Source organism: Peromyscus maniculatus, chromosome 7, assembly GCF_049852395.1.
Source record: "Peromyscus maniculatus bairdii isolate BWxNUB_F1_BW_parent chromosome 7, HU_Pman_BW_mat_3.1, whole genome shotgun sequence".
Classification (NCBI taxonomy): domain Eukaryota; kingdom Metazoa; phylum Chordata; class Mammalia; order Rodentia; family Cricetidae; genus Peromyscus; species Peromyscus maniculatus.
In genome coordinates, this window is record NC_134858.1 from 16,990,238 (window position 1) to 17,009,138 (window position 18,901).

General features: G+C 49.5%; 1 protein-coding gene across 4 annotated transcripts in view; it reads right to left on the bottom strand.

Annotated features, from left to right (window-relative positions):
• The window catches only part of Tyk2 (tyrosine kinase 2), a 31,124-nt gene extending 20,631 nt beyond the window's left edge, over positions 1–10,493 (bottom strand). For 2 of the 4 annotated variants that reach the window (XR_013052639.1, XM_076575776.1), the window contains exons 1-7: positions 10,359–10,493; positions 9,940–10,104; positions 7,908–8,065; positions 5,611–5,821; positions 3,358–3,481; positions 2,906–3,053; positions 2,400–2,563 (exon numbers count right to left, since the gene is read on the bottom strand). Coding sequence is in view for 2 of the 4 variants with exons in the window: in XM_076575776.1 (XP_076431891.1) it covers positions 2,400–2,563; positions 2,906–3,053; positions 3,358–3,481; positions 5,611–5,818 (644 nt within the window). In the remaining 2 variants the exon portion in view is untranslated. Of the gene's footprint in view, positions 1–2,399; positions 2,564–2,905; positions 3,054–3,357; positions 3,482–5,610; positions 5,825–7,907; positions 8,066–9,939; positions 10,105–10,358 lie in introns of all 4 variants that reach the window. The other 2 variants (XR_013052638.1, XM_016005553.3) reach the window with 2 other exon arrangements.
• Positions 10,494–18,901: the final 8,408 nt, after the last annotated feature.

Consider the following 18,901-nt stretch of genomic DNA (forward strand, 5'->3'; position numbering starts at 1 on the left):
GACCCTGAAGACCTGAGATCTGGATGCGCTGCCTGCTCTTGGTTCCCGGATCCTGGTCGCTAGAGGTAGACCAAACAGAGTTCTCCAGAGAACACTGCCGGATTGCACTATGTCTTCCCTAGACCCTGTAGCCTATTCTTTATTTGTGAGTTACCCCACAAAATAAACCTCCCTTTTAACTACCTGGAGTGGCCTTAATAATTTCACCAATACATGCCGACCCTGCCCCACGCGGGCCACCATCTGGGCTTTGTCCGAAGTGCCACCGAGAGGGACACTGGTCAGCTGACTGCCTCGCTGCACCTCGTGGCATGGGGACATCAAACAGAGATCTCCCTCCAGCTGTTCTCCTAGGCTTGGCCGTGGGTGAGGATTGAAGGTGCTATCTCTCACAGGGAACCCAGGGTAGCCCGTACAGTACTGGGCTGATCCATTTCCTTTCTTTTGGACACCAGAGCCACTTCTCAATCCTGAGGGAGTTTTGGGGTTCCACCTCTCATTTCCCTATTGTCGGGGTAGGGGGACAGCCTTACCTACTTCACCAGACCCCACTACTTAATTGTATTTTCAGGGGTATCCCTCTCACCCACACATTTTCAGTTGTGCCAACCTGCCCTGTGGCCCAAATGGGACGAAACTTTCTAGCTAAGGCAGGAGCTTTGATTTCATTTGCTCCCCCATGTGCCTCACTCCAGACTTAACAGCTGCAAGACACTCTCCTGTCTCTACTGACCACATTCTGCTACATCAGCTTCCCTCTGTCTCTAATAACATATTCAAATCTCTAATTAACTATTCAGCTGACTGTTACAGGACCACCATAGAGCCAGAGGCCAAGAACCACCAAGTATACCCAGGCGGTAAGGAACACTAACAGTCCAGAGGTATTTACACCCCCAGACTCAAAAGGGTCTGGACTCGGCTAAACTACTAAAGAAAACAGGTGCCTTGAGGTTTGTCTTAGATAAGGCTGATCTCAGGTAAAAATCGAAACATGTTTCAAATTTCTCTCTCTCTAACACTAATCAATATAGCAGAGTACTAAACATTATAATATCATGGCTACCAGTTCAAGATTTTAAATTCCCCATGTCTGCTTCTTAATTTGTTTAAAAATTCTTCCGAGCTCCAGAGCCAGCTTGAATCCACCTGGATGGGTCGTATCCACTTCAGCAGCACCTTGTCAGACCCAAGCAGCCACAGAGGCCTAAGCAGCAGAAGGTGTTCCCAAAACAGCAGAGAACAATCCACTACCTCAGGACATCTGACTACCCCAAAAACCCCCTTCCCTACCCCCAAGAGTTAACCGATGCCCACCGAGTCAGCAGGAAGCAGTTTCAGGGGACAAGGTACTCTCATTCCTGTTGACCCACCATTTTTTTTTTTTTTTTTTTTTTGGTTTTTCGAGACAGGGTTTCTCTGTGTAGCTTTGCGCCTTTCCTGGAACTCACTTGGTAGCCCAGCCTGGCCTCGAACTCACAGAGATCCGCCTGCCTCTGCCTCCCGAGTGCTGGGATTAAAGGCGTGCGCCACCACCGCCTGGCAACCCACCATTTTTTATAATAAGCAAAGAGTCTGGAATGTTGGAATTCCTGGCCACTCCCCCAGCTACATGACCGCACATGCGCTGTCCAGTAGCCAAGCAAGAGGCTTAGTCATCCCAGGGCCTTACGTCCTATGTAATCCATGCGCTTCATGGTCACGTAATTTGCAAGCAGCGTGATCACGTAATCTATGCACATGCGTGGCATAGCTATGTACGCCCATATGCACATGCGTGGGGGAATCCACAAAAAGCGGGTCACAGACTCCTCACCCTCTTCCTCTGTCTCCTTGCATGACCATTTCCACAGACCTAAGCACATCTTCCCTTAGTAAACTCTTACGGTGGGCTTTGTTGTACCTCGTGGCTTTTCTTGCACGGTAAACAGCGCCACTTAATAACTAACCCTGAATCCACCTTTCTACTCAACTTTTCTACATTGCATGTTTGTATTTCTTTTTTTCATTAAGACTTTATTATTATTATTATTATTTTATGTGCATGTTGTATGTGTGCAGACGTGCGTGCGTGCCAGTGAAAGCCAAAGCGGGTTTTGGAGCCGCTGGGGCTGGAGTCTGGGACAGCTGTGAGTTGCCAGATGGACGCGCTGGCAGCTGAACTCAGGTCCTCTGCAGTCAGGTCTGCTGAGTCATCTCAGCCCCAGGTTCGCATTTCCTTTATCACCCAGACTGCTTTACAAGACGAGAGCGCCCAATACTTAGAGCTAGTGTGAGTACACAGTAGGTGATCAATAAGCGTGCTGGACAAATGAGGACAACATGAAAGGCCCACCCTGGGTCCCCGGGTGTGGGGACCCCACCCAATTACTCCCAGTTCTCACTCCACGTCCACTCACCTGACCTCTCTGGCCACCTCCTCCAGGGGGACGCCACGGCAGAGGGCGAGGTGGCAGAGATGCAGGAAGGCCATGCCCAGGCTCTCGTTCTTAAAGTGGTGGATCTCTTCCTCACTGGACAGGTCCCGCAGAGACACCACGTCGTTCAGGAACTCATGTTTTCCCTGAGGGGTAGAGGGATGAACAGAGAAGGGTGTGGGGAGGGTTTTGTTTTATTGCCAACAAACTGTAGTTCTTTACTTCTAGGCACCTTGTGGGGGAGGGAGAGATAAGAATGTTCCTAGGAAGCTCAAATGCACATCACATACACCACCTCCTCAGGATCTTGAGACCACGGCAGACATTACTAATCAAATACAGCACTCATTCACCCCAAATTCTTTTGGTAAAGACAGTTAAAAGACCCCAGCTAGGATGAGCAGAAATATATTAGCTGAAGTGGAAGGGAGTCCTTAACTGGCCCTATGTCCCCCCAAATAATCTAGACTTTCTATCTCTGCTCATACCTGCTCAAAGAGGTATTCAAATGAGGCAGAGTCCAAAAGCTGCACAGCCTGCTCTGCACGTTCCGAGGAAGTCTCTGTCCCTGGGAAACCACATCGGTACACAGCTGGCTCCTGGGGATTCATGCCATGCCAGTTCCGGAAGTAAAACCTGCAAGAAGGGCATGGGTAAGCAGAGCCAGGGAGGAGGCTCAGGGGTGTGTGTGTGTGTGTGTGTGTGGGTGTGGTGTGTGTGTGGGTGTGTGTACCTGCCAAGCCTGAGGACCTGTGTTTGATCTGAGAGACCATGGCATAGTGGATATATCGAATTTCCTTCCACACATGGGCACTCGTGTACACACACACACACACACACACACACACACACACGCACGCACGCACGCACGCACGCACGCACGCACGCACGCACACGCACACGCGCGCGCGCGCGCTCCTTCCAAGAGGCCTTCACTCACCTCATTCGGAAATATAGCCTTAGGTTCACATCTCGGGATGTATCTAGGATGTGGTTTGGGGGCAGCCAGACCTTGGCCTGCGCATCATAGAGGGCAAAGAGATTCAAGCAGGGTGGAGTGATACCTGGAACAAGGGCAGGATGAAGTCAGAAGCCACATCATCTGCAGACCTTAGCTCTGAGGATCCTGCAACCCACTGCCTCCTGTCACATACCCTCCTGTCTATAAAATGTCAAAAACTGATATACACACAAGGCAGTTCAGTATTTTCCCCATCCCAAGGCTTCCCAGAACTACATTCCCCAGATTCCTTTGCAGCTAGGACAGAAACATTGGACTAAATGGCACAGGATCCCAGAACTCTGGAGGCTAAGGCAGAACAAGGTCATTATCTGCTACATATCAGTTGGAGGCCAGCCTGAGCTACATGAAACCCTGTCTCAAAAACAACCCAAAGCAGGTTCAGCATGGTGGCACATCCCAGCTCGCAGGAGGCAGAGGCAGGCAGACCTCTGAGTTCCAGGCCAGCCTGGTCTATGAAGTGAGTTTTACGACAGCCAGGGCTACACTGAGCAACCCTGTCTCAACATACAAATAAACAACAGCCGGGGGGTGAGGGTGGGGGGGGTGCACACCTTTAATCCCAGCACTCGGGAGGCAGAGCCAAGCAGATCTCTGTGAGTTCGAGGCCAACCTGGTCTACAGAGCGAGATCCAAGACAGGCTCCAAAGCTACACAGAGAAACCCTGTCTGGAAAAACCAAAACCAAACAAACAAAAAAAACCAACAAAAACAAAGGTTTCAACCTGTCAGATAAACACAAATTGCTCTCCAAATTCACTACAAGTAGCTTCACTACAGGCTTGATCAAATAAGGCACCTGGCTGCGAAACAGCTTTCTAAAATGCCAACCGCTCTGCTCAAGTCTCCCATGGCTCCCTGCCCATTGAGCAATCCCAACCCCTTCAGGACTGAGTCACTAGGACCTGGCTTCTGCCTCTGATGCTTGATTTTAATTCCTCTGATTTGAGATAGGCCGCACAGAGCCCAGGCCTTGAACTTCTTTCTCTGCCTCCGGCCTCCACTTCCCAGAGAACTGGGAGGACAGTTTTGCACCATGGAGCCTGATTCTGGGGTGCTGGGGTGGAAGCTGGGGTTCTGTGTGTGCTGGGTAAGTGTTCAACCAGCAGAGTGACAAGCTCAGCCCCGAGTTCCAACTTTTACTTCCTTTTCCCGGTTCTCAGAACCCACACCCCAGTCAGCCTGAAGGTCTTCTGGTCCCTTGAACAGGGCTATCCCCTGGATCTGTGTGGAGGCCACTTTCCCTAGAGAGTTCAGGTCCCACGGCCCGCATCACACAACAGGAAGCAGTGCGGTGAGAGACGCTCCAGTATGGCTGCCACACATTCCCTGTGACGGTGTGAACATGTCCTAACACTCACAAGTTGAAATCTTAATCATCACAAGTAACGTGTTCATGGAATTTAAGGGCAGAACTTTTGACATGTGATTAGGACTAAAAAAGGTTATGGAGGAGGGGCCTAGCGACAGCATTAGTGCCTTTATTGTGGGGGGTCCAGAGGATAGAAATTAGAACTTTGCACAAACTGGGCAAGTTCTACTGATCCACACCCTAACCCCTCACTGGGGGGTTCTTTAAAAAAAAAAAAAAAAAAAAAGATTTATTTATTTATTTTTTGGTTTTTCGATACAGGGTTTCTCTGTGTAGTTTTGCCCCTTTCCTGGAACTCGCTTTGGAGACCAGGCTGGCCTCGAACTCACAGAGATCCACCTGCCTCTTTTATTTTACGTGCATTGGTGTTTCACCTGCATGTATGAGGTCTGTGTGAAGGTACCAGACTGCCTGGAACTAGAGTTATGGACAGTTGTGCGCTGCCATGTGGGCGCTGGGAATTGAACCCGGACTCTCTGGGAGGGCAGCCAGTGCTCTAAACCACTGAGCTGGGGATTTCTAGGCAGGAGCTCTACCTCTGAGCCTCAGACTTATTTTATGAGACAGGGTCTTCATGTGTAGTTAGTTTGGCCTGGATCTTGTGATCCTCCTGCCTCAGCTTCCCAAGTTTTGGGATCACAGACAGCCCTGGCCCAGCACTCTTTTCTTCCCTGCTGCCCCTCTAGAATAACCGCCCCCCTTTGGCCCTGGCTTGAGCTGGCACTCAGGACTCATTCCTTTTTGTCCAGTGACTGTGAACCATACCATCAGCCGCCCCCACCCTGAGGCTCTACACTCACCGACTTTATGTGCAATGTGGATGCAGATGTCCTCCGCAGTCAGAGATGCCTGGCTGAAGGTGACCCAGGGCTCCCCGCCGTCCGGCCCAGCCCAGTGCAGCAGCACCATCAAGCTGCCTGTGGGCACCAGGGGCTGAGCGTTTCTGCCACTGGCCGAGCTGTCTTCCGGGGTGGCTCTCCGCCGACACAGAGGCATGTTCGTTACCATTCACTGCTGGTTAAGGACAGGCTGTCAGCTCTGGGCCCAGAGGCCTCTTAGCTCCTCAGCCTTCCAATCACCCAGGCTGAAGTCCAAAGAAAGAGTTGGCTCTTGCCTTCCCTCAACCTCAGTTTATACACTTGTTGGATCGCTGGTTTTAGTGATAGCACTAAAGTTAGTTTATTTAGACAGTCTCATGTAACCCAGGCTTGCCTCCAACTCACTGCTGTACTTTTTCTTAAAGATTTGTACGTGTGTGTGTGTGTGTGTGTGTGTGTGTGTCTGTACGCGCCCACATGTGTGGGTGCCCACAGAAGACATCAACTCCCATGGAACTGGAGTTTCAGGCAGCCATGAGTCACTTGACATGGGTGCTGGGAACTGAACTCTAGTTCTCTGGAAGAGTAGCAAGTACTCATCCTCTGACTCTGAACCATCTAACTAGGCCATATTTTTTTCTTTTTTAAAAACAATTCTCGCTTGGGAAACAGAGGCCGCTGTATCTCTGAGTTCAAGACCATCTGGTCTAAAAGATGAATTCCAGGGCTACATAAAGAAACCCTGTCTCAAACAAACAAACAAAGCCAATTCTCAGACAGCCCAGGCTGGCCTCAAACTTACCATGTAGCCCAGGATGGTCTTGAAGCTCTGATCCTAATGTTTGAATCTCAAATGCTAGGATTACAGGTGTGCAACTGTTTCTTTGACTTTTTAATGTCTTTTTCTTTTTTTTTGAGACAGGGTCTCACTGTATAGCCTGGTGTTGGCCTGGAACTCACTATGTACAACAGGCTGGCCTTGAACTCACAGAGATCTACTTACTTCTGCCTCCAGAGTACTGATATTAAAGATGTACATCAGCCCAGAATGTTGGAGCATGCCTTAAATCCCAGCACTTGGGAGACAGAGGCAGGCAGATCTCTGTGAGCTTGAGGCCAGCCTGGTCTACAGAGATAGCTCCAGGACAGCCAGGGCTACACAGAGAAACCCTGTCTCTAAAAACCAAAAATGAATGAATGAATAAATAAATAATAAAAAAATAAATAAATAAAGGTGTGTGTCACCTACCACCCAGGAAGTCTTATTTAGTCTGAAACAAGATCTCAATATGCTTTTTCCAGACCGGTTTTCAATATCTACATTCAAGCAATCCACCTGCCTCAGCCTTCCAAGTAACCGGAACTACAGCCGTACAGTAGTGCCAGCAGACTGAACCCACCTGTCTTGTTTTTTGGGAGGGCAATGAGGTTCACAAGCTCCATCCATCTAGCTCAGGCCAGCCTTGTGCTCCAAACCCTCCTGCGCACTAGAACTGCAAACACAAGTCGCCACACCCTGCCTTCTCCTCAATAAACAACCTTGCAACAGTCTGAACAGCCACCCTGAGGTCCACGTTGAGGGGAACCCTCGCCTGCTATCCCCACACTTCAAAGGGAGGCAGAAGGATCAGGAGTTAGAGGCTATCCTCAGATACCTAAGGTGGTAGAGACCAGCCAGGGATACATAAGATCCTGTCTTAAATAAATAAGGGCCTGGGAGACGGCTCAGCGGGCAAAGGCACTTGCCTGATCTCTATTGCTGGCAACCGCACCATAGAAGGGAGAAAAACTGACCCCCAAAAGTTGTCCTCTGAGCTACATGTGTTCCACATATCCTTATAAAAGCAGCATAATGGGACTGGAGAGACGGCTCAGTGGTTGAGAGCACTGGCTGCTCATCCAGAGGACCCAGGTTCAATTCCCAGCACCTACACATGGCAGCTCACAGCTGTCTGTGACTCTAGTTCCAGGGGATCTGACACCCTCAAACAAACATACACTCAGGCAAAACATCAATGCACATAAAATAAAAATTAAAAAAAAGAACCACCCTAACAACACTAAATAAAAATAAAATAAAATAAATTTAAGCCAAGCATGGAGGTGAATGTCATTAACCCCAGAACTCTGTGAGTTTGAAGCCAGCTTGCTCTAAGTAGTTCCAAGCTAGCCAGGGTTACACAGTGAGATTCTGTCTCAATCAACTGTCAATCAACCAACCAATCAGTTTTTGCTCTGAACAAAGCTCCCAGAAGGCAGGCAGGCTTGATGCAACAGACCTGGTGGTGGGTCCTGGAGCTTTCTGTGTGACCTCAGGCCATGCACTCAACCTCTCTGGTCCTCCATTTTCCCGAGGGAATCCAAGATGCTGAGACGGTTGCTACGGAAAGATGTTCCAACCTGGTTCTGCATGGTAATGGGTGAGCAGGAACCCGAACTAGGCAGGAAAAACAACAACCAAATATGACCCAAGGAGAATCCACTGGGGTGGAGGTAAGAGCAGAGCAGCGTGTGTCCTGCACGCAGGCTCCAGGCTTCATCCCAGGACCACCAAAAGAGCAGTACTTCACTGTGGGGCCAGCGAGATGGCTCAGCAGGTAAAGGGGCTTGTGGCCAAACTTGACAACCCAGGTCCAATCCCTTCACATCCTGAAGAGAACCAACTGCTCTGCTGTCCTCTGACCTCCATGTGCACATACATGCGTGCACACACAGACACAGGTAAAGACATGCAACCTAATTAAATCATAATGAGTTTCACCATCATGGTTTTTCTTTCCATGCCTGAGATCCACCCCAACAGGTGACCAGGGCCGCTCCGACTGCCCTTGGGGGGACACTCACCTTGGCTGTCACATTTCAGGGACAAGATTCCACAATTAAAAAAAAATTCTGGGGAGGGGGGCAGGAAGGGGGAGAACAAGGGAATCTGTGGCTGTTATGTAGAACTGAATGGTATTGTAAAATAAAATATAATTAAATTAAAAAAAAAAAATTTCTGGCCGGGCAGTGGTGGCCCATGCCTTTAATCCCAGCACTCGGGAGGCAGAGCCAGGTGGATCTCTCTGAGTTCCAGGCCAGCCTGGTCTACAGAGCGAGATCCAGGAAAGGCACCAAAACTACACAGAGAAAGCCTGTCTCGAAAAACAAAAACAAAAAAAAATTCTGTGAGCATGGTGCATGTGTGTGTGCATGTGTGTACAGGCATATATGTACATAGTGTATGTATGTGTGCATGGCGTATATGTGTGTACATACTGTATGCATGTGTGTGCTGGCATATGCATGTATGTACATGAAGCATAAGTGTACATTGATAGTGTATGGATATGTGCAGGTATATGAGTGTGTGAGTGTGTGTAGGCATATATGTGCATGGTATATGCATATGTGTGCATGGTATATGGATGTGTGCATAGTGTATACAGGCATATATGTGCATGGTATACGCATGTGCATACATGCATAATGTATGCATGTGTGTGCACCTAAGTGTGAAAGTCTGTTCCCTGTGTGCACATATGGAGGCCAGAAGTGTACATCAGGCCCTTCCTCTGTTACTTTCCACCTATTTTTTAAATGTGTGTGAATGTTTTACATGTATGTCTGTGCTGTACCTCATGTGTGCCTGGTACTGATGGAGGCCAGAAGAGGGTGTCGGGTTCCCTGGAACTGGAGTTATATTCATGGTTGTGAGCTGCCACGTGGGTGCTGGGAACCAAATCTGGGTCTTCTGGAAGACCAGCCAGTGCTCTTAGCCCTGAGGCCTCTCTCCTGAGACAGTCTTACTGAACCTAGGGTCACTGTTTTGGCTGGGCTGTCCTGGGGGCCCCTAGGGCCCTCCTGTCTCTATCCCCTAGTGCTGGGGTGACCTGTGGCTGCTGCCACGCTCCACTTTGAGTGCTGGGACTCAAACTCCGGGCCTTATGTTTGCAGGCACTTTACCAACTGAGGCATATCCATTCATCCTTTACTTATTTTATATTGGTCTATGGCTATCTTGGAATTCACACTGTCCTCCAACTCATGGTGATCCTTCTGCCTCAGTCTTTGAAGTACAGGAATGATGCACTATATTCAGCATTTTACATATGTGTGTGTGTGTATATATATATATATATATATATATATGTATATATATATACATATACATATATATATACTTATTTTTTTCTTCTTTTGAGGCAGCATTTTACTATATAGCATAGGCTAGCCTAGAGCTCACAGAAATCCCCCTGCCTCTCTGCCTCCCGAGTGCTGAGATCGCAGGCATCTCAGCCTTGAGCCCACCAGCCTTAATGATTATGTTACCGTAAGGGCACCGAAAGTCAGATCTGCCGGAACTTGTCTCCTCTCTGGGCCAGTTCCCTCAAGTGAGCAGGTACCAGTGGTGACTTCAAAGGCTCGATGGGCAAGTGTCTGGCACACAGTAAGCGTTTAATAGATGTTGACCATAATCGAGTTCAAGACGCCATCCTAGGAACATGGGGCCTTTAGAACTCACTTCCTCTTTCCCAGATCCCGAAGATCCCGGCCCAGCTTTGAAGACGAAATCTGGGGTCTCTACTTGCAGAAGCTGCATCTCTCCCCACCCACCGCCCGAAGACCTGCCGACCCATCTGGACCAGGCGCACAGTGCGGAAGCAGCGGGTGCTCCGGGTCCAACTCCGGGGAAGTGGTGGCGCCCCGCCTCCAGCCTGCCGGCGTCCCAGGGGCGCCCCTGCACTCACCGTTCCAGGGTACTCAGGCTTAGACCCTGGACCCCGCCCCACTGCCGCGGAGAGCGGGGCGAGTCCGCCGCTGGCGCCGCGCCGCTGGCCATTGGCCGCCTGCAGCGCGCATGCCCCCTGCCCGCAGCCCGTCCCACCCGCCCTCACCCTACGCTCCTATTGGTCATCGTACAGGAAGGGCGTCGCTCCGAACGGCGGCGGAGGAGCAACGTCTTAGCCGTGATTTGTTGAAGCGGCAAGCGGAACCGATGAGGCCTCTGCGATTGGGCGTGCGAGATGGGGGCGGAAACGTAGACCAGGGCTCGCGGAAGAGTGAGGTCTGTGGGCAAAGGACCTGGAACCTGCCTTGCCCGAGCTTCTGCAAGCACACTTCTGGGCTTGGAGACTGCAGTCGCCCAGACCTGAGGCTCCCCGGTGTTGTCCCTTCCCATCCAACCTCTCCCACCACCACCCCTTTCTAAACACGCGGGCTCATGTAGCCCAAGCACCACGCACACAAGCTTCCTTGAACAGTATTTGGTGAAAAGACTTCGGCTGTGGCTCAGTTGGTAGTGTTGGCCAGTATGCATGAAGTTCTGGGCTCCATCCACAGCACCATCGTAAGCGTGACATATATACCTGTAGTCCCAGCTTTTGAGGGGTAGAGGAAGGCTTAGAAATCCAACATCATGACGGGAGGGTAGGTTGAGAACAATTTAGGCAATAGGAGACCCAGTTTTTAATTTGTCGAGACAGGGTTTCTCTGTGTACCCCTGGCTACGCTCAAACTTAGATTTGCCTGCCTCTGCCTCCGGAGTGCGATTAAAGGTGTGCGCTGGAGACCCAGGTTTAAAACAAAAAGTCCTCAACACTTTAATCCATGAGACCCCAACTTTGACGCTGGTCCTGTCCTTGGTCTGTAGAGTTCCATATTAGCCAAGAGTCCTATTAATCACACCCCAACCCTTATCTCTGGCCAAGACCCTCACTTCCGATGTATGCCTTTGTCCTTCCCTCTAGCAAGGTCTGGAAGGATGGCTCAGCGGCTAAGAGCACTTACTACTTTTCCAGGTGACCCAGGTTCAGTATTTACCACCCACACAGCAGCTCATAAGCATCCATAATTCAAGTCCAGGGGATCCAACCCCCTCTTCTGACATCTGCTGGCACCAAGCACACACGTGGTGCACAAACATATATGCAGACAAAACACACATGTTAACTTTTATTTACAAACGCAACAACAAGGCCAGTTTGGGCAACACAGCAAGGTCTGGCCAGCCTGGGCTACCCAGTGAGACCATGTTGGGGGTGGAGAGAGAGAGAGAGAAAGAGAAAGAGAAAGACTCTAACATGGACCAGTGAGTTAGCTCAGCAGGTAAAGGCATTTGTTGCTAAGCCTGAAGACCTGAGTTAATGCCCCAGGTTCCACATAGGGGAAGGAGAGAACTGACCGACTCTTGCAAAGTGTCGTCGTCTGACACCACATTCTGACTTCACACACACACACACACACACACACACACACACACACACACACACGCACGCACACGCACACAGTATGTAAAGAAATAGGAGCGAATATTCAGGAAGCTACATGAGACCTTTTTTTTTAATGTCTGAGTGTTTTTATCTGCATGCATGTAAATGTTCTGTGTGACCTCAGAGGCTAGAAAAGGACTTCTGATCCTCTGGAACTGGAGTAACAGGTAGTTGTATCTTAGGGTTTCTATTGCTGTGAAGAGACACCATGGCCACAGCACCTCTTATAAAGGAAAACATTTAATTGGGGCAGGCTTACAGTTCAGAGGTTTAGTCCACTATTGCCGTGGTGGGACATGGTGCAGGCAGACATGGTGCTGGAGAAGGAGCTGAGAGTTCTACATCTTGATCAGTAGGCAACAGGAAGTGAACTGTGTCCCAGATGGGGCATAGCTCAAGCATATAAGACCTCAAAGCCTGCACCCATGACACACTTCCTCCAACAAGGCCACACCTCCTAATAGTGCCACTCCCTATGGACATTCAAACCCTTGAGTCTAATGAGGGCCACACCCATTCAAACCACCACAGCCACCATGTGGGTGCTGGGAATCTAACCCTGGTCCCCTTTGAGAGCAACCAGTGCTGTTAATTGCTGGGCCATCACTACAGCCTATTTCTTTTTTTCTTTCTTTCTTTTTTAAATTATACACCAATTTTTAAAATTTTATTTGCTTTTATTTTATGTACATTGGTGTTTTGCCTGCAGGTAAGATCTTTGAGTTACAGTGGTTAGCTGCGATATGGGTGCTGGGATTTGAACCCAGGTCCTTTGGGAGAGCAGTCAGTGCCCTTAACCACTGAGCCATCTTTCTAGCCCCTTTTTCTTCTTTTTGTTTGTTTTGGTTTGGTTTTTGGTTTTTTTGAGACAGGGTTTCTCTGTATAGTCCTGGCTGGTCTGGAACTCACTCTGTAGACCAGGCTGGCCTCGAACTCAGAGATCCGCACCTTCCTCTGCCTCCCAAGTGTGTGGTGATATTGTGTCCCCCAATATATTGTGCACTTTAATAAATTTATCTGGGGTCAGAGAACATAACAGCTGCTAGATAGACACAGAGGCCAGAAAATGATGGCACACACACACCTCCAATTCTAGCATTCTGAAGGCAGAGATCTGTCTGGATCTCTGCGAGTTCAAAGCCACACTGGAAACATCCAGGTATAGTGACTCACGCCTTTAATCCCAGGAAGTGATGGCAGGAAGCAGAAAAGTATATAAGGCATGAAAACTAGAAACTAGAATCTCTTTAAGCTTTCAGGCTTTAGAGGAACAGTTCAGCTGAGATCCATTTGGATGAGGACTCACTCAGAGGCTTTCAGTCTGAGGAAACAAGACCAGCTGTGGATTTAGTGAGGTGAGGTTGGCTGTGGCTGGTTCTGTCTCTCTGATTGATCTTCCAGCATTCACCCCAGTACCTGGCCCTGGGTTTGTTTTTATTAACAAGACCTGTTAAGATTCATGTTACAGGAGCGCTGGAATTAAAGGCGTGCACCACCACAGCCCTGCCTACCCCAGCTGGTTTACAGACACCTGTTGGCTGCTTTTTCTATAATGTGGATTTCAATGTATATTACAGACAACGACAGTATATATAAGCTTCAGAGAGTCAAGAAAGCCTTAAGACTTGGGTTCACCTCCCAGAGCAGATGGGACTCCAGGAAGTTCTCCTGCCAATCAACAGCCTCCGTCTCCACGTCTATTGCCTATCCCTAAGAGGGAAGCTCTAAATTAGTTTCCTTGAAGTTCTTTAATTTCTGTCCCTGGTCTGTCTGTATGTCTTGGGAGAGTTCCCCTTGGCTGGTGGATACCATCCAGAGATCAGCCACAGACTGCAAACTGCTCCCGAGATGAACCCTGGACTTGATGAAAGCTGATGTGAACCAGTCCAGCCGATGTGACGGCTCCTTGTCTCTTCAGCTGGGTCAGGGAACCAGATGGTTCTGATGAAAGCCCCATTGTCCTAATCCCTCCTGGCCTTTGACTAGGATTCCAGCTTTCCTGGGCCCTGACAATGGTGTTCTAATTTCAGCAGAAGTAGTTACTGAGGACAGTACATCACCCCTTCTCCTCAACAAAGGGCTGGAAGGTTAGATCCAAAGGAAATGGGGACAAAATGACGACCTATAATACCTATTGGCAAACCAAGATTATATGGCTTTAAAAATTTGTTCTTTCAGCCGGGCAGTGGTGGTACACGCCTTTAATCCCAGCACTCGGGAGGCAGAGGCAGGTGGATCTCTGTGAGTTCGAGGCCAGCCTGGTCTACAAAGTGAGATCCACGAAAGGCTCCAAAACTACACAGAGAAACCCTGTCTCAACATACAAACAAATAAACAACAGCTGGGCAGTGGTGGTGCATGCCTTTAATCCCAGCACTTGGGAGGCAGAGGCAGGCAGGTCTCTGTGAGTTCTAGGCCAGCCTGGTCCACAAAGCGAGTTCCAGGAAAGGGTGTGCGCCATACCTCCTGACAAAGGTATCAGAACTCTTCAAAGTCCACCCTTAGATTTGTATTTCCTCCAGCAAGGACATACCTCTTAAGCCTCCCCAAACACCTATACCAACTGGAGATCCAGTGTTCAAATGCTCAAGGCTATGGGTGACTTTATCATTCAAACCACTTGAAATGATAAACCAGACTTCAGACTAAGACATACAAGCTTAGAGCTTTTTGTCAGCTTTGGGCTGGAGCCTTGTTCTTTTCTACTGAGCTCTTGTTGTAACTCAAAGCAAACCTTGAACCCAGAGCCCTGGACTTGCCAGCAAGATCTGCTGCTTACTGACATAGTAAGTTCACTGGAATTCACTCATCTCCTTCCTCCCTCTCCCTTTTTCCTTTGGAATTATTATGTTTTTAGATTTATTTATGTGTGTGTGTATTTTGCTGCTTCTGTGTCTGTGTACCACATGCATGCCTGGTGCCCATGAAGGCCAGAAGGCATTGGGTTCCCTGACACTGGAGTTATGGATGGTTGTGTACTGTGTGGGTGCTAAGAACCAAATCCAGGTCTTCCTCAAGAGCAGTTGGTATTCTTAATAGCTGAACCATCTCTCCAGCCCCATAGCCAGCTCTTCTTTCCTGAGACATTGTCTTACATAGCTGAGTTTGGCCTGAAAGTCCCTATGTAGCTGAGGATAACTTTGAACTCCTGATCCTCCTGCCTCCAACACTCCTGTTGAAATAAGGCTCTGTGTGTGTGTGTGTGTGTGCATGTATGAGGATGGGAGCTGACAAACATCAGGCTCTTAAGTGCTGGGGATGGAACCCGGGGTCTTGTATAGACTAGGTAAGCACTTTACCCACCCAGTTCTGGCCACTACAAGTTTGAGTACCTGTACTACTACCCTTTTCCTATTCTAGAATGTCAGAACAAACTACTCTGTCTCCCCACAGGGCAGCCACACGCCACGTGGGGGGACAGGGTAGTTTGAGCTGGAGGTCCAGGCTGCTGTCCTTCCCTGCTTCTCAAGGGATGGCTGTCTTCTCCCTGCCTGACCCTCTGTGGTGGTGTGAATGAGAAGGCCCCCCCCCCCACAGGCTCATATATTTGCATCTTGGTCCCCAGTTGCTGAATCTGTTTGGGAAGGATTAAGAGGTGTCAGAGGGTGGGCTTTGAGATTCCAAAGGCCATGCAAGCCATTGCCAGTTAGCTTTCTTTTTGTTACCTCCTGCTTGTATATCAGGATGTAAGTTCCCAGCTGCTGCTCCAGCGGCATGCCTGCCTGCTGCCATGCACCCCACTACGACGGTCAAGGACTTAGCCCTCTGAACTGACCCCCAGCATACGTCCTCTTTTATAAATTGCCTTGGTCACAGTGTCTCTTCACAGCAATAAAAGCAACTAAGACAATCTATTTTGTCACTGCCCCGCCACCAAGGGCTCAGTAGCAGGAAACAAAGGGTGCCAAATTCAAGAGCCAGCTCAGATGGGCGTAGCCCCCTCTGGAGTTCTGAATCTGAAATAGCCTGGGATCCTGTATCCAACACTCCAGATTGGTGACTCATAAAGATAATGATCATAATAATCACAGTAATAATAAACAATAGCTTAGCTCATGCCTTCCCAGAGGATGTTGAGTCATAGACCAGTGGCGTTCTCCAGTGGTCCTGAGGTTTGTCCTTCATTGGTGTTCTTGTGCATGTGTGTGGTATTCATGCATGTGTGTATGTACTTGAGGAGGGCAGGGGAAACCTCAACTGTCGTTCCTTAATTGCCATCCATCTTGTTTTTCTCAGACAAGGTCACATTGGCCTGGATCGTCCCAGTTTGGGTAGGGAAGCTGGCCAACACGCTCCAGTGGCCAGCCTGTCTGCCTCCCCCACTCTGGACTGGAGCATGAAGCACCCCACCTGGCTTTTTGCATGTTCTGAGGCTCATACCTCACTCTCTTCACAGTTCCCTTTGTGGACTGAGCTACCTGAGCTGGCCGGCTTCTTTCCCTCCTCCTCCTCCCATCTCCTTCTCTCCTGCTGTTTTTTTTTTTTTTTGGGGGGGGAGGGGGTAAGGGTCTCTAAAGTTCCCTTTGTAGGCTGGGCCGACCTCAGACTTAACGCCCTTCTGCTGTCTTAGTTTCCTAGATGTGAGTGCAGGCCCAAGCCTGTGGCTCATTCAAAGCAGGACCAACACCCACTGAACAGTGGAGAAAAGAAGGCTTCCTAGGCTACTGGAAGGGTCTGTGTTTGCTCCTCAGGCCCAGAGGTCTTGTAGAACTTCTGCACCCTAAACCTAGCCCTGGCCAGGGATATCCAAGGGGTTTCCCCAACAGGGACTTTCCACACTAATAGAGGACAAACCCAGGTCAGTTAGGCAGTTTTCAGAAGTGGGGGATTCCCCTAAGCAGGGCAGGCTTGGGGGGGGGGGGGGCTTCCCTAAAGTTACCCACCAGGTCTGGGAAAAGCCAAGTTAAGAAATTTAAAACAAAGCTCTTTCTTTGTCTTCTGAATTGGAGAGGTCAGGGAACACTCAGGTCTCTCTCCTGAGAGCTGTGAGGTGACTTGCTGGGAGACTTTCAAAGAAGGTTCTATGTGGGCATGTGTGTGAAACCACATTCTCTAGAAACTGCAGAGCAACCACAGCAGAGAAAGAATAAGCTACAGGAAGCAGGGCCTGCAACACCAGCTCAAGTTCAAGACGCCACTCTGCTGCTGTGGGACCCCATGCAGCATCCTGACCTTGTCAGCAAAGCGCCTACTTTGTCCTGCCCGGGAGGAGACCCAGTTCTGTCCCCAGCACTGAGCAAAGAGCCAACTGTAGCAACATGTCCACACCTCAGTGCTAGGGAGGCGGGACAGCAGGCCTGCAGAGGCTCACCAACCCAAGAAACTGACCTCTAGGTGCCACTGAGATGGCTGAGTGGGTGACGGCACCTGCCACCAATACTGACATCCTGAGTTCTAGTTCCAGGTCCCACATGGTGAAGCAGAGACACTGTGCATGCATGCTCACAGGCACGACAAATAAATGTCAGTAAAATGTTTAGACCTATTTGTGGAACTACTGTTATAAAAAGACGTAGGTTGAGACAAGACACCTAGCCCAGGCTGGCCTTGAATACCTCCATACTCTTGCCTCAGCCTCCCAAGTGCTGGGATTATAGGCATGAACCCCTTACCAGCTCAAACTCCTGGGAGGTTAACACAATAAAGATGCCCCCCAAGCTAGTCAAAGTAATTAATAACTTAAGTTCGTCACAGCACTTGGGAGAGCAAGGCAGGATGCCTGTCACAAGTCTGAGACTAGCCTGTGCTACAGTGAGTTAGTCTCAAAAATCATGAGAGCTGGAGGAACTCCTCAGTGGTTAATACACTGACTGCCCTTAACCTGGTTCAATTCCCAGCACCCACATGACAGCTTATAATCTTTTTCTATGTTTAATTTTAAATATATGGGTGTGTTGTCTGCATGTATGTCTCGACATGTGTGTGGATCCCTGCAACTCAAGTTTGAAAACACCAAGGCTGCAGAGATTTGTGGCTCACTGCTACCCCCTGGTGGATATTCACTTGGATACAACAGCATTCTGGCCAATTTATCCCTCCTTCACTGCCTGGCCGATCTTTCCCGCTGGCCTACTGTGTTCCAGGGCCAGTGCTGTGGGCATCACAGGGGAGGAGGAGAGAAAGAAAGACTGTTTAAGTGCTGAAGCTACCTATAGTCCATGGGACGTGACAGTATCCAGGTTGGTGAGGCAGGCTGGCTGGCTAGGTGTTGACAGGCTCAGAGAGATCCCAGGAATATTTCTGCAAGGTGGTAGCACCAAGCCGGAACCGGTTAAAATGTTCTGGATTTTCTTCTTCTTTTCTTCTGTGCAGCCCTGGCTGGCCTGGAACTCACCATGTAGACTAGGCTTGCCTCAAACTCAAGAGAGCAGCCAGCTGCTGACTCCCAAGTGCTGGGGATTAAGGTGTGTGCCACTGCCTGTGCCGAGCTGGGTTCTGAGAGTCAAGCAGCCCCCAGAGTGCAATGCGCCCTGGAAAGGAGGGTCAAGGGGCCAGGCATTTGGACACTTAAGCCTCTGGCTGAGGGCAGCTGAAGAGCTCACTGTACCGTTTTTTTCATGCTTATTCATTTGTTCAACTTTAATTTTAGGTTACATCCATACTCTGTGGTATCTGCGCCTGTGGAGCTCAGGACAACTTAGAGAGGTGGTTCTCTCCTGCCACCATGTGAGTCCCGGGAGCGAAACTCTGCTAAGCTTGTGGCAAGTGCCTTTAGTGGCTGGGCCGTCTGACCAGTTCGCATTAATTGACTGATCACTCTCTCGTGTGCCTGTGTGTATTTGCGGAGTCCAGAGGATGCTGAATGGCCTGCTCAGTCATGCTCCATTTATTCCCTTAGACAGGGTCTCTCATTGAAACCTGAAGGGAGATTAGGAGCCGACAAGCCCTGTCTCATCCTCAACAGCACTGAGGCTACATAAGCACCCAAGTCAGCCCAGCACTTACCACGGGTGCTAGAATTTGGACTCAGGACTCTTAGGCCTCGGTAGCAAGAGATTTTACCAAGAGCCATCTTCCCAGTC